Genomic DNA, 15,416 nt, shown 5'->3' on the forward strand with positions numbered 1-15,416 from the left:
ATAAGATGCAGTTCAGTGCTAATAAATGTAAATTCATACACTCCGGGAAAAGAAATAAACAATGCAAATACAGATTGGTTCTAGGCAGTTATTTGGAAAAGAGCAAATCTGGAGGAACCTGCAGCTGTTAGGAATAAGCAGTCTGAATATGAACCTGCAGTACACTATTGTGCACCCAAGACCTGTTACCCTGGGCAGGACTAGGGAGTGATCCTGTACAGCAGCCATCTCTGCTTGTGCTTCCTAGAAAGGGGTTAAAAGAGAAAAAAGGCAAAGTACAGTAGTTAAATTAGGGTCTCAAACACAGAATTTTAGGGCTTGTAAAAAAATCTATGTTCTCCAGCACTAGATTTCTATATCATTTCAACATCCCTCCTAAACACTTGTGAGGGTGTCCTGTGGCAGCAAGTTCCATAGTTTAGTTATATGTTTGCAAGTCAAGTGTTTCGCATGACTGTTTTTGAATTTGTTGCATTTCATTGAATCTCTTTTTTTTTTTGTGTTGTGAGAGGGAGAGAATAATCTGCATCTCAGAAATTATTTAATGCCTTTTTCAAGTTTCTCCCTGTGTAAGTTCTCTTAGGACTTTCTTAGAATAAAATATTTTTCATGTCCCCTGTTGTAGAAACAGTGACGAATAGTTTTGTATTATCATGTATATAAATGAGGAAAGAATAGAATCCTGCAGGTCAGACTTGCAGGTTTTGTTACATTACCAAATGATCATAGCTGGAATTATGATTATTTTCTGTTATAACTTATTTTGGAATAGCTCAGAATAACACCATGGATCATTTTACTTCAGGTAATGCATTTTATGCCCCTTATGTTCAGAAAGTGTGCAGAAAGTGATGGCATAAAATGGACTGGTTGCAAATGCAGGCTCGTGAGTGGAAGCTGGAATGATTACATAAACATAAAGCTACAAAGATCTCCCTTAGAGACTGAGGGAGGATGGGCGTTCTGTGTCCTCAAGATGGTATAAATGAAGGAAGTTTAGAATTTGCAGCATTAAAGTTGAAGATTAGAGAGGAGCTGCATCTTGAAGTTAAGGATGGAGAATTTTCAAGCTGCATAGTACAACAGAGCTGTCATCAGCAGTAGCTAAACATGTTTTATGTTCACATGTGCACATAAAGAACTCGTTCTCATTTACATTCAGGTCTCTTTGTACCATTTTGGCAGCCTGAATACTCCATAAAGGGGATGCAGATATAATGATACATGTCATGAGCTTTGCTTTGTGTTTTTACAGCTTAGTGGTATGAAAGTGACTTCTCACAGATCAGAATCCCTAAGTAAAACATTATGTGTGTCTTTGCAATGGCTTTGGGTGGTGTTGTTCATCAGTGCAACTCATCAACACGGCATGAAAGAAGACACCAATGGAAGGAAACAATGGAAAACAAAGATCAGATAGTAGGCTAAAATGGGATAAATGTGAGCACTGGAGTGAGTCTGCACAGACACACTTGCAACAAGTATCGGAATGATCAAGAAAATGCTCTGCATTTATTTCATTGAAATGCTTAGGTTTTTTCTTATTAGGCAAAGATTGTTTTCTTGCATGCCATTCTGATGAGATGATTATTTGCTTTTTTGCTGCAGAATTTAACTCATCTGTTTCTTTTGTTCCTAGGCATCTGGGTCACCGGCCACAGTTCCACCCCCTGAAACATGGGTTTGATGAATGGTTTGGATCCCCAAATTGCCATTTTGGACCTTTTGATAACAGAGCTCTCCCCAATATCCCTTTGTATAGAGACTGGGAAATGATTGGCAGGTAATTCAGCTACTTGCCTGGTAATGTTATTTTCTTTGCTTCCCTGCTGACATTACAGTGCTGGAAGATAAGTGCTACTGCAGCAAACCCATTTCAGTGAAAAGGGTTTGGTAAAACCAGCAGCTGCTTCAGAATCACTTACAGACTCAGTTGGATGGGCAGTGATCTACAGGTATTTCACCCCATGCAGAGGACTTTATAGCATGTCAAGCATTGGGAATATTCTGCCTCGTATCTGATCTGACATACTTACAACAGGATACCCTGAATATCCTGCAGTTCAGCAATAAACCAGTGCAGAAAAGGTGCTTGTAAGTAGACATGAAACACACGAACAGCCCTTCTGGGTCAGGGCCAAGACCCATTTAATCCGTTATACTCTGTGATGACTACTGGTAGCGAATGTGTATAGAAAGGGTATAAGAAAATGGATATGTGGAATGGTCGTTCTCTTGTATAATTATCCACCTTCCTAACCTGAAGGTTTCATCCAGATCTTTAATAGCCCTGAGTAACAAGGCCAACCTACAAGATGCACATGGACCATCTAGGGATGTGACTGCTCTAGAATGCCTCCCTCCAAGAGATGTTTGCTTATCCCATTGCACCCTAATGGCTTCCTGTGATGATGTCACTCCACTGCTTCTCTTGGAAGCTGGTTCCAGTCTGTACTGAAAGACCTCTTTATTCCTTCTCTTCGTGTTTGTAATAAACTTCTGTCTGTTTGCATAACACCATTCTGTGCTCCAAGTCTGCAGTTGTGCCGTTCTTGTCCTTTCCATTTGAGTCTTGTATCATCTTATTTCCCTTGGTGTTCTCTTGAGGACTGCCCCCTGCCCTTCTTTGCTTAATTGATGTCTAAAGATACTTCTAACATAACATTTTCCAAGCAGCCCAAGGTCTGAGTCTAGGATTGCTCCATCTCCCTGGAAGTTGTTCTGTACTTCTAAAAATCTTACTCACATTGCAAACAGCTCTCTATTGAAGGAGTAATAGCATGAGATCTGTAACCATACTACCCCGATTCTAACAGCTGAAGAGTGAAAGTTCAGTAGCTCCGGTTTGTCCAAAACTTGCAGTGATCCTTAATTCAGATCCAGCTGTTTCGTTGCTTTTCCCCAAAAAGAAAAAAATATGGTGCTACTCTTTTTGATATCTGAAGAGAGTTTGCTGCGTATCACGTGATCTGTTTGTCACCTACTTTTGTAGCAAGGGAAGAAAAGCCTGTTTATGTTGTATATTCCTTAGGATTGATATTTTTTCTCTCTGATTCTTTTTATTGTAAGATACTATGAAGATTTCAAAATTGATCTGAAGACGGGTGAAGCCAACTTGACTCAGATCTACCTGCAGGTACTGTCTATTTTAACCCTGGTTTTTAAGCCACAGTGACTTTATGCCGCTTTTTTTGGAGAGATTTAGATGGCAGAGGATGATTCCATTAAATTCATTTTTATTGCTGTTTACAGGAAGCTCTCGATTTTATTAGCAAGCAGCAGGCCAGCCAGCAGCCATTCTTTTTATACTGGGCAATTGATGCTACCCATGCTCCTGTTTATGCCTCCAAACAGTTCCTGGGAAGTAGTCAGAGAGGACTGTAAGTCTTGGGTTTGTGGGTCTTGATTTTGTTGGGTTTTTCTAAATTAATACCTCATTCTGCAGAAACAGAAAACCTAAGCAATGTTGATCCAAGTACGTAGATATTTTCTCTAAAGTGTATGTGTGTGCTGAAATAGATCAGTGAGGACTGTGCTTGGATTGTTCTTTAATAATTTTGCTATCATCTGAAATGAAGATCATGTGACTAAAATGGGGGAGGAGGGGGAGTCTAAGCTCCTTTGCCAGTTGTGTGAGTAATGAAGTGCTGTATGTGGCACAGATGATTTTTGGAAGGCTTTTGTATGATTAGTGCCTGTTTTAAAAGCCTATAAATCAGGCCAGCAACTAGAAAAGCAGGCATGAAAAATGCAATTTACAGGAGGCAAAGAGCTGTCTAGATATTGGGGGCCCTGCTTCTGAGAGTGCAGTTACAAACCAGCATCCATAAGCAAAAGTATGTTATTAGCTTCAAGTCTGTGGCAAAGTGACTTTGCCTGTATTTGAGAACTTCATAGCTAAATCTGTATCAGTCATTGGTCTCTGTCCAAGAGTGGCTCACATCTGAACAAATTCTGACTGTTAATACCCAAGAAAGGCTGCTCTCTGCAGGTAAGAGACACGGGGTTTGCAGTGGGAAACTTTATTAACAGTACCTGCTGCATAAGAGAACTGTTTCTGCAGCACAGGCATAAATTACATCCCCTAGAAGCATTGTGGCTGATTGCAGTGTACTATGCTGTGTGACACTTTTCCTCTTTTCCTGCCTGTAATGTTTTGCATCTGTTTTTGCCTTAGATATGGGGATGCTGTGCGAGAAATTGATGATAGCATTGGAAAAATTCTAAAACATCTTCAGAAGCTGGGTATCAGTGAGAATACTTTTGTGTTTTTCACCTCTGATAATGGGGCTGCTCTCATTTCAGCTCCTAAACAAGGTGAGTCTCAGATGAACAAACCTGGGCTGGGGTTGTGAAATCAAGGCTAAAGTCTCTGTGTCTGCAGGAAAACAGACATGTACTTGGGGTTTTCCTTTATGCAGTTAGGAGAAGTCTCAAAACAAAACGTTTATGCTTAAGGTTAGCTTATGTTCATTACTTCTGGTCACTGCTGGGGGAGGTAACCTTGGCTGAATGTACTTTTGGCCTAACCCAGTGTGGCTGTTCACATGTGTGCACTTCCACTTTGTGTTCCACTGTCAGGGGTGAATATTCTTCAATTTAGTTAGAACCAGGCACAATAACTTAGCAGGGTTCTTACTCTCCATCTGCCAAACGCCTATTTCAGTTTTCTGAGTAATTACAGAGAGTTGAAGAGTCTCTCCTTTAGCTCACATGGAAAATACCAAGAAGAAAAACTATAAGGGGCCTATAAGGATGCTGGGGAGGGACTCTTCATTAGGGACTGTAGTGATAGGACAAGGGCGGATGGGTTCAAACTTAAACAGGGGACGTTTAGATTGGATATAAGGAGGAAGTTCTTTACTGTAAGGGTGGTGAGGCACTGGAATGGGTTGCCAAAGGAAGTCATGAATGCTTCATCCCTGGCAGTGTTCAAGGCCAGGTTGGACAGAGCCTTGGGTGACATGGTTTAGTGTGAGGTGTCCCGGCCCATGGCAGGGCGTTTGGAACTGGGTGATCTTAAGGTCCTTTCCAACCCTAACTATTCTATGATTCTATGGTTCTATTTTTGTTATTCACAAGTCTTCTTTGTTTAAATGACTGTTTCTGTCAGAGTCATTGCAAATTGATTTTATGACCCACTCTCTTCTGTTTGGAGGCAGGCTGTCTTGTGGTTATTGGACCACAGAGCAGGGAGTATCCTGAGTTACAATTTCAACTGAACCACTGTGTTTGACTTTGTGTGACCTGGAGTCAGTCGCAAGCCCTTCGTGTTTGTTCCTCAGCAAGCTTAGCTCCAAGGTTGTGTTAAAAACCCAAACATTCCTGCAAAGCAGTTGCTATCACTGAGAATGAGCATTCAGGGAATGCATGTTTATTTTTCTCTCTCTTGTATCTGCATCTAGTACTGCTCTAGTACTTTACATGGATTATGAAAAAAGAAATACTGTTTCTGCCTGAAAGTGTCAGATTTCCTTTAGTTCCAAACAGCAGTTAACATCCTTAAAGGGAAGGAACATGCCAGTTAACTATTTTCTGTTATTTTGGCTTTTGTTTTTTACCTTTGTTTGGTTGATAGCAAGTTGTGTTTAACTGTCACTTTGTCCCTGTGCTGAAGAAACTCCTAGAATTTCATCACAAACTGGTATTTAAAAACAGAGCCAAACCAAAACAACAACTCTGGACATGTTATTTGAAGAAGCATTCAAGCAGAAATTAAAGTTCATTTAAAACTAGCCTAGAAGTTTCCTGGTTTACAGTGTCCCTCTGAAATACGATGTTGGCTTATTGTGGGGTTTATGGCTTCTTTTCTCTCTTTAGGAGGAAGCAATGGTCGTTTTCTGTGTGGCAAACAAACCACCTTTGAAGGCGGCATGAGAGAGCCAGCTATTGCTTGGTGGCCTGGACATATACCTGCAGGAGGAGTGAGTATCCACTTTTAACAACTCAGATCAGTCTTAAGTGAACTGAAGTGAATGGGGTGGTTCTTGCTGGGTTCAGTGGGCTTGGGTTCAGGCTTTTAACACGCCCGATGTGTCAGTCCAGACACTTGTCTAAATAAGGACCTGAATGCCCCACACTGAGAATTATGCCATTCTTGTTCATTATTGCTGATTTGCAGCTAGAGTGTCCATGATCAACATCTATGAGCACCAGGTGGTCTGGTCTTTTTGTGTTCCTGACCTATTTAAACCCTTTACTCTTTTCAACCACAGTATTTTTAGTGAGTTATGTGTTTGAACAACTTGTATAAAGACATGTTGCTAATGTGCGTCCCAGTGTAGAGCAGGAGCTTGTTGCCTGCACCCACTCTCTGTGCCCTTAAGTGTCAAGTGCTTTGATACTCAGCTCTTGCTTTAGTGTTTGATAAAAGTTCCACTCATGGAGGTCCAGATACCAGACTACTGCTCTTGCCTGCCTATACACAAATTTAGATATGATCACTTCAGGATAATCCTCCAGTGGCACTACCAGCCTCTCTTGTCCCAGTTCTCATTAAAGAAGGATGCAATCAGTTCTTCTGCAGACAGGGTTCACAGTAAATAATACAGATTCCCTCCCCTTTGTGAGCATCTCTCATCCCTGAAGAAAGTGATACTTCATTAGCTGGGCACTGTGCTTAAGACTGCAAACTATTAATAAATAAAACATTTTCCTAAGTTGCATTCCTTTTCAGTGGTTTAATTGAGTCAGGATAATAATAATTTATCACTTCCATTTAGGAGGAAGCCATCAGATAGCTTAGATCTACAGCTGAGGGCAGGAGGGTAGTTTGGTTTCATAATTTTTAAAGGGTTCACAAAACCTACCAGGGATGCTTTATTCTTTTTTTAATTTGAAATGAAAACAATCTTTTTGTTTAAATTTAAACATTTCCATAAAGCCTTTAGAAGCCAAGTACAACAGCCTTGGGCTAGCATATGAGAACATGAAACTGAAGCTGACTGTTTTGTTTTCCTTGTCCAAACTAAATAATGTGCTAAAAGTAAACATGCTTTATAAATGGGGACAAGTAAATACCAAATTTAAAAATTCTTTCCATTGTAGTAACTCTGAGGATAATGAAGAACATGTGTAAAGAAATAATTTTTCTTATTTTCTATTTTCTATTTTTGAACTGTAACTGGCTGGTACCCCTCTCCCAGGTAGTCTTTTAGCATGTAGCACAGCGGTGAAGCTTTACGTGCTGCAAAACGTTCTCAGTAGCCTGGTGTGATGCTTGGCTTCCTGCTTGAGGCCACAGTTGGAGCTGCTGTTTGAATTCCTGTGAGCAGTCATTTCTGTGGAGTTAACATGTTTGCATAGGTGGGTGGACTGACCTACGCTGTGCTATCATGAGCCCATGCATGCTCAGTGAGCTGGAGAGTGCGCTTCAGGCTTATCAGGGCAGGTATGCACCCAAAAGTCCCCACTCCACCACTGCTATCATCATCCTTGGCACTTAAGCACATGCTAAACTTTAAATCCATCCTACCCTGGGCTCCAGTTCACAATACTGCCTGCCAAACGTCTGCATGTGCAGGTGTTACGCTCCCAGATGTCCTCTTGGGCTCCACTGAGGTACCTTGAGAAGCCTGTTCTGACCTCTGTCCATGGGATGTGCTGCTTGGCTCCGAGATAGACCCCATATGGTGCTACTGATAAGTAAATACATGATAGCTACTTATATGTCTTTTCTGCTTTGTATTCTTGCCATCGAGGCTCCAGCACTGGTACATACAGCAGCACTGACCACAGGTGAGACGTTTGGCAACGCTTCTGTGTAATATAGCACACACTGTGTTGGTCTGTAGTTACTGCTTCATAATTGCCTCTTTCACTGACATAGTAAGTGAAGAGACATGTGTCTGCTAGTTCATTTTTGGCTTTCTTTTCTGCGTCTTACACAGTCTGTAGCTTCAGCATCTTCCAGACTGCAAGCTTAAACCAGTCAGCCTAAGGCCTGAGTAGCCCAAGTAGCTGTAAAATGTGGGTAAACCTGCTTCAGAGTCTCTCAATGCTCTTTCTTTTCAAAAGACTTGAAGGAGACAAAGGCTTGGGAGCCATGAACCTGGCTGGAAGCAAAAAGCTTCTCAGGAGTGCCAAGCACAAAGCTGAAGGGTCAACTCCTCCTTCCTGCGCTGTGGTTGCTCCCAGTGCAGTGGTTGTTCTTTTCCAGCCATGGACCTTTTGAGAGCAGGCAGAGGGCCAGCGACCGTTTCAGCTGGCACAGCTGCAGCCAGAAAAAGAAGGCTTCTGTCTCTGGCCACTGAAATCCAGTTATTGGGTGGGAGGCTTATTCTGCTGATGGGATCTGGCAGTTTATTAATAATCTCAGTGATATATAGTGTTGGGTTTTTTTGTTTCTATTAAAAGAGTGCATTTGTCTGCTTAAATAAGGGAGTAGCTTTTATTTAGACAAAGAAGTTAGGTGACAGGATTGTGAACACTTGACAGGATATCGATAGAGGTTGGGATAATTGGTGCAGTTGGCAGATTTGCAGGTTTTTTGGAGGAGAGGGATGCCTCAGGAGTGCGTGTTGCTCTTGGCATCAACATTCAGTAAATTCTGGTCCCCTGTCAGGAATATTTATTCACACACAAACAGCCTTTCTGCAGTTTCCTCCTCAGCTACGTTTTCCAGGTGAGTTCACAACAAATCAGCATTTCAAAACTCCCCGCATCACATCTGCCTTCTGGAAGGATCCAGCTGGAAAAAAAGCCCATCGTATTCTGTTGGTATTTGAATCCTCCTCCTCTCTTCCCTCACCCTCCTCCCCTTCCTCTCTCGTGCCTGCTTCCTGAAGGAGAAAAGAACATATCAACCCAAAGACAGCATTGCAACCTTTTCTTCACTATCTCCCATGGGGCGCAAATTGAAATTGAATTAGACAGGGATATCAGGTCTGCTCGCTGTGATAACTGTAAAAGGATTTTATTTAAAAACACCCTGACATTTGTTCACCCAGTTTCAAATATTTAGCTTTCCTCCTTTCCATTCCTGGCGGGGGCGACTTTATTAATTGTCGCCTTTGATTCAGAGTTAAAGCTTGGAAGCACTGATAACAGCGGCGGTGACTATTTCTTCTAGCGGCGTGGCCCACAGCAAAAGGATTTCATTTTCTTAAAGACGTTATGTGTATACTGAGAGTTTATTAAAAAGGAGGGAAGGGAAGGAGGGGGGGGAAAATCCGTTCTTCCGTGTGTAATACCAGCTGTTTCTCACTGATACGAGCAATATCTGATCTCACTCTTTTTTATATATTATTTATTTTCTCTGGGCTGTTGCCCTCTCTGGATTTTTCTTTTTCTTTTCTTAAAAAAAAACTGGAAAGGCAACCAGAATGAAAGAGCACTGTTGACAGGAGAAAATGGTAATTTTTTTTTCTTTTTCTCTGAAAAACACTTCAAAGTTTTATATAAATATTAACCTTTTTTTTTTTTTTCCCCTCCCCTTCTTCAATATGGTGCTGCAGAGCACAGATAAATCCAAGTGGCTGTGGCATGGGCATTTAATTTCCTTAAGAAGTTTTCTCTGCTTCATGGAAAAATGTTGTCTGAGACCAGAAATGTAATTGGATGATTAAAGAGAGTCATCTACATCTGGTTATGGTTAATAAGGGCCAGTACAAGAAGACCATGGTGGCCCCACAGGATTGTCACAGTGCAGTGTATAAATTGGGTGATATTAGAGGCACGAGTCTCGGGTCAGCGATTGCCTCTTGCTGCCTGTTATCAAAAGATTGAGGCGAGGGAATGGAGTGATAACAAGAAAAGTGCCTTTTGGACTTGCCTTATAAATGTGAGAGGTCTAATTACAAAAAAATCTCTGTTTGCCCATCCGCTCCTGACGTAGCAGTTGTCAGGGAGCAGCCATGTGCCAGATCTCCTCTTTATTAGATTTCCAGCTCTGCATATGGTGTTCTGCTGACCCCACAGCTCTCCTAAGGCATGTTCTGGGTGAATTAGCTGGCAGATGCGCCTACGAGGGACTGAGCATCTTTTCTGAGATGCTGAGCACTTGTAATCCCCTCTGACTTCAGAGGGAGTGCAGCATTCCCCATGCCCATGGCTGATGAAGCTATCCTGCTCTGTAAGGAATGAGCTGATGGTATGGGATGCTGGTTTTTAGTGTGTCCTTTCTGAGTGCACACCCAGGAACAGAGAAGAGCCCGTGCAAGGCAATGGTCCAAGGAGAACATAGCACTGTCCCACAACTAATCCCATAGGTGACATATCCACCTACGCTTCTTCCTAGTGGTCCACATTTGCCGAATGGCCCCAGTAAGAAGCAGGGTTACCCTTTGGACAGCTTAGTTCTGTTTCCGTCTTCACAGCTGTGTATCAAAAGATTCCCATCCTCTTCTCGATGTGGAGATAGAAATTCATCTATAAATCTTCCTTCTGGGGGAGATTTGTGAGCTCATCTCTACTTGTCGCTGCCTCCAAGGACAGCCTGAGCACAACCTCTTTCAGGCTGCCAGCTGCATCAGTGTCCACAAATAAGGTTTAACCTCAAATGGCTGAGACCTCCTGAAACACCTATTGATCTTGGTCAACTGATCCAACTGCTTTCCTGAGCAAGGATTTTCATGGTCAGGTTTCCTCTTGTGCTTTTAGAGCTTTGCACTTCGATTTCTTCTTAAGAGTTGTGGAAGTATTCTTGCATGCAGCCTTAGTATTATGTGTTTCTGCCAACACCTTTTGATGAATGGGAGCCATTAAAATTTGAAATTACTGTAATCAAGGAATGGGATATTGTAATGTTAAACTGGTAATTAGTCTCTTGCATATTGCTTTCTCCAGTTTCTTTTTTTTTTTAAAAAAACAACTTGTTAATTCCTCCTTTGTGTTCACTTTTTTTCCAGCCTAGCCTCTCAATAAAAGGCTTAATGTCCCAGCAAAAATAGCATTTTCCCTTTAGTTTTTTCTCTCTAGAGCTAGCATCTCACAAAAATTAATTTATCATGTTATCATTTGTTGTCATATTTAAATAATTAGTGTCAGCTGACAGGCTGGGGGTCTGTTTGTGAGTAGAAAGAGGATTCAGAGATAAAAAGTCTTTGATAGTCCCAGTATGGTAATGTTCACACTGACATTCGCAACGCTGCTGCTACGACTTGGATTTCAGTCAGAACGTGCTTCTGTACTTACAGATGTGGGCTTGTATCAGATGGCTTCTTGTTTCTGAGCAAGTGCTAAAGCTGAAAAGGCTCTTTTCGTGTTGCATCTTGTGCTGGTGCATCCTGGTGCAAAACAGCTTTGCTCTTGATTTGAATGTGTCTGCTTTAATTTGGTGTGTCACCAGCTAATTAAACATCCTACAACAGATAACCGTAGCATGCCACAAGAAGAGTGGGAGCAAAGATTCAGAAAGAATCAGAACAGACTTTTTAGGTTTTTAAAATATAAATAATTAAGACCAGAGAGATGAATATGGCTTCCAATTAAGGGGAAAAAAAAAAAAAAAACAAGAAAAAACAAGAGGAGGAAAAAAAGCTTGCACATCTTCATTGGAGCCAAACCCAGATGTTTTTCTCCCTTATTAAAATATATTCTAAAAATACCACAACTTTACAGTTCTTGAATTGTTGGAAATGGTTTGCAGATGAAGTCATCGGGCTCTTTTTGTTATTATCCATCTATCCCTGTGCTTTCTGGGAACTCTCTCAGGGTATTCTGGACTCCAGAGATGACCTGAAGAGGGAACAAATCAAGGACTTTTTCTTGGTTTAAGTGCTGATTTTTCAATCTACAAATGAGATGTAATTTGCTGCATTCAAGTTGAACTCTGTTAACACATACTCCTGTAAAAAGTGAAAAGAAAGGGAAACTAATACTGGAAATGCAAATGCTCCCTTATTAGAGGAAGAATATGGATCATCTCCTTTATTATTTTAATAGGGGGTTTGCTGGTGACTGCAGCACTGTAAAGGGAGACATCCTCAAAACATGCTCATCAGAGAAGGAGGGTCAGGAAGCAATCCTTGTGTTTCGGTGGAAACCAGCCTTTTTCGCTTTGGCTTTTCCTGAAGGTCTTGTTGCAAATGTGTCTCTGTTGTTTTTTTCAGGTCAGTCATCAGCTGGGCAACGTGATGGATCTGTTCACCACCAGCCTCTCCCTGGCGGGACTGCAGCCTCCCAGTGACAGACAGATTGACGGCATCGACCTTTTACCTGCCATCTTGCAGGGCAAGCTAATTGACAGGTTCGTTATGAGCTCTGACCCTTGCATCCTGACTGAAGCGGTGCCACATTTGTTTGTGTGGGTTTTTCTACAGAAATATTTTATAAACAGAATTGATTCATCTTTGCTCCCGCTCCGTGAGGTGGGGGAGCACCAGAGCTTTGTGCTGTGTGCCGGTGGAGTGAGCAGAGGTGGGATTTCCTGACATGTGGCATGTTGCCATACAGCGGAGTCTGGGGACAGGTGAAAACGTCAGGGGGTTAGCAGGGATCTCTGCCACAACATATGGCAATAGGGAAGATAAAAGCCTGAGAACTGTAGCCTGGGTAGGGGAGAATACATTATTTATACTGGAAAAACATGCAAGAGTATGCTGCGTCTTTGTAGTCCCTGCTTGAGAGAGGCTGTGGTGATGTGGAAGCCCTCCTCCTCCCAGGGTCCTGTTTCTGTGAATGCTTTTGCAAGCATAGATTTGGGTTAAATATGTGGGATCTTTATGAGCACAGAGGAGCGCTGTCAGCTGTGGCGTACAGGCACTGAGATCTGACAGCAAACATCCTCAGTGCTCTTATTGGAAGGGTCGGAGGTCAAGAGAGGTCTTGTAGTTGTGATTTTGAGGAGGAATTTGGCAGCCTGTGAAATCTGAATACAATCATATTCTTTGCCTGTGACATAGCAAGGAAACATATGCATGGAAAACATACTTGAGTTCTTTCCTCTGTTGGGTGCGAGCCATTGTTCCATAAAATTGCTTTTGTGTCTGTCAGGCAAGAAGCATGCCTACAGCGTTACCTGAGAGCTTACCCAGGGGCTGCCATGAGGCATTGCAGGTTTCTCAAACACAGCTTACCGCATCTTTACTCCTGAAAGTTTGTTGAACTTCTCTGTTTTAAAAGAGAAATCCATTGCAGTCACCAACCCCTTGGAACTGGTGCTGTTTTTGTCACTCAGGGCACAGCAGGGGTTTTCATTTCCCACCCTCCCAAGACCTGACCAGGTCACAGTTCCTACAGCTCCCAACAACTTTCCAGTTGTGTTCTTTTCATCTTGAAAAGGGAAAATGGAATGGGGGGAAAAAGAAATCAGTAATAGCAGAACTTTGAGTACAAGCCATAACCCTCTTTCAAAGATGGGAAGATATAGTTCTTTTTGATTGAAACCATAACCTTACACCTTCAATCAAAAACACTTGTCAAATAGTGAGGTTTTATGGCAAGGAAAAAGGAGGCTGTCATGCTTTGTGGCATATGTGTTTGGGTTTTTGTTAATGGGACTGCTTTAGATCAGGTTGTGCACTCTGGCAGATCTCGAAAGCTGCCTTTATTTCATGGGATTTCAGGTGCATTAAGGATGCAGGAGTGAGCACTTTCCCCTTTGTTCACAGACAGCTCCTGGTGACAAAGGAGAAAAGCTCATTGTTTGTGCAAGGAACCTGCAGGGAAAGCTACAGTTTTAGAACAGAAGACATCTAAGGCTACTCCTGTCATTCAGATGTGAATATTTTAATCTGATCTTGTGTTTAGGGACTGTTTTTTTCAAGATAGTATCACCAGAGTGAGTACTTTTTGCTAAGTGGCATCTCTGAATGAAAGAAAGGTGTATGTACCCTACAGACAGCGATAAACAGCTTCACCATCTCGTCCTGTCAGCAGCCTGAAACAACTGGAGAGAAATGCTAAGTCTGATGTACTTTGGTGATGAGCTTCACCTGCAAATCAGATCTTTCTCCTGCAGATAGCTCCTTTCAGTAGAACTTCATACGGTTCCCCCCAAAAGACGAGAGCACATTACTGGGGAGGCAGACAGGGACATTGCATAGGATGCCCAGGGAAAGGGTAGTGCACATATTCAGGTGCAGACCAAATGCTCGGAGTGAGTTGCATTTCTCAAATGTATTTTTAATTAGGAAAACCTCCGGGGAAAAGTTGGGGTTTTGACTGGTATGTTTAGATGTGCAAAGGGAGGTTTGGGCAGGGGATGGAAATGGACAAGAGTTAAAAATAAAGCTTGTCTGGCTGCCAGCTTTTTCCATATGGAGTTTTTCTGAGATGTCATCCAGAACAGGCCAGCATCTGGTGTCCTCCCTGGCCACCCTCTCCACATGACACTAACAGCACATAGCTTGGTGCTGTGTAAAGAGGAGACTGAGCATCACAGCGTCTGTGAATCCCTGTTTCTCTCTGGCACACACACACGCTGCTCCTGAGACATTTGGTGTTTAAATCGGCACGCTCTATAGGAAATAACAGGGTCTGATAGTTCAAGGATTAACAATCACTGGCAGCCTAGCTGTATAATGTTTCATTCTTGCACTGTGTGAGCTCTCAACTTGATGAACACTCTAAAAAATGTTAATTGAAAACCTTGCAGAGGAGACTATTAGGAGGCAGCCTGTTTCTGACTGATAGCCGGAGCGGAAGTCAGACGCCATTAAAGTGTTTGTCTCCCTTATCACTGAGGCTGCTGCGGCACTGGTGTTTCTCATGCAGCTCTGCTCTCCTTCTCAGGCCCGTATTCTATTTTCTCAGGCCCTTATTCTATTTTTTCAGGCCTATATTCTATTATCGTGGCAACGAGATGATGGCAGTGAGAGTCGGGCTTTACAAGGCTCACTACTGGACCTGGAGCAACTCCTGGGAGGAGTATAACAAGGTAACAGGACAAAGACCTGCACCCTGATCTTGTTGGTTCTCCTGGGGAGAAATAACCCTTTAAGGCACAGTTTTAAATTGGGGAATGTCACTGTGCACTTGCAAGACAGCCTTTTATTCACAGCCTCTTAAGAGCTACTGGGTCTGCTACAAAATCTAAAGAGACTGGTGCCATAGCACCCCCCTATTGAAATCAGAGACAAGCAAAGGAGAATGAGCAAAGCCTGAGTTGCTCAGAGAGGTGGTCCTTTTTATCAGCACTTAATGCCCCTTAATATCAAGCAGCTTTCCCTGCTGAATCCTGAGCTTTCGTATGTGCCCTCACAAAGTTTTGGGTCCAGTGCTGAATTGACCATGTATCTCACCATTTCTAGTATAAAAGGCCTAGTGCTCTGAACTGTTTAAATGGAATAGGAGTGGGTTTGCTGGTTTTCTGTCCTGAAAGGGAGAAGGAAAGCTGTAGGAACCACACAGTGGAAAGAACAGCAGTTGTTGAGAACAGTAGAGTACATGTGTTTAATCTGTTATCAGCACCTTTGCAAACCCATATCACACTATAAGATGTTTTACAGTTTATTTGCTGAATAGGCACAGCTTTT

General features: G+C 42.3%; 1 protein-coding gene across 3 annotated transcripts in view; it reads left to right on the plus strand.

The window, feature by feature from the left end:
* The window catches only part of GALNS (galactosamine (N-acetyl)-6-sulfatase), a 48,785-nt gene that overhangs the window by 7,445 nt on the left and 25,924 nt on the right, over positions 1 to 15,416 (plus strand). For all 3 annotated transcript variants that reach the window (XM_062623676.1, XM_062623675.1, XM_062623677.1), the window contains exons 5-11: positions 1,640 to 1,783; positions 3,070 to 3,136; positions 3,253 to 3,380; positions 4,178 to 4,317; positions 5,821 to 5,924; positions 12,051 to 12,187; positions 14,716 to 14,818. In XM_062623676.1, the coding sequence (XP_062479660.1) occupies positions 1,640 to 1,783; positions 3,070 to 3,136; positions 3,253 to 3,380; positions 4,178 to 4,317; positions 5,821 to 5,924; positions 12,051 to 12,187; positions 14,716 to 14,818 (823 nt within the window). The remainder of the gene's footprint in view (positions 1 to 1,639; positions 1,784 to 3,069; positions 3,137 to 3,252; positions 3,381 to 4,177; positions 4,318 to 5,820; positions 5,925 to 12,050; positions 12,188 to 14,715; positions 14,819 to 15,416) is intronic.

The sequence above is a fragment of the Pezoporus occidentalis genome, unplaced genomic scaffold (genome assembly GCF_034315485.1).
Source record: "Pezoporus occidentalis ecotype Australia unplaced genomic scaffold, CSIRO_AGI_Poc_V1 ctg258, whole genome shotgun sequence".
In the NCBI taxonomy this organism is placed as follows: domain Eukaryota; kingdom Metazoa; phylum Chordata; class Aves; order Psittaciformes; family Psittacidae; genus Pezoporus; species Pezoporus occidentalis.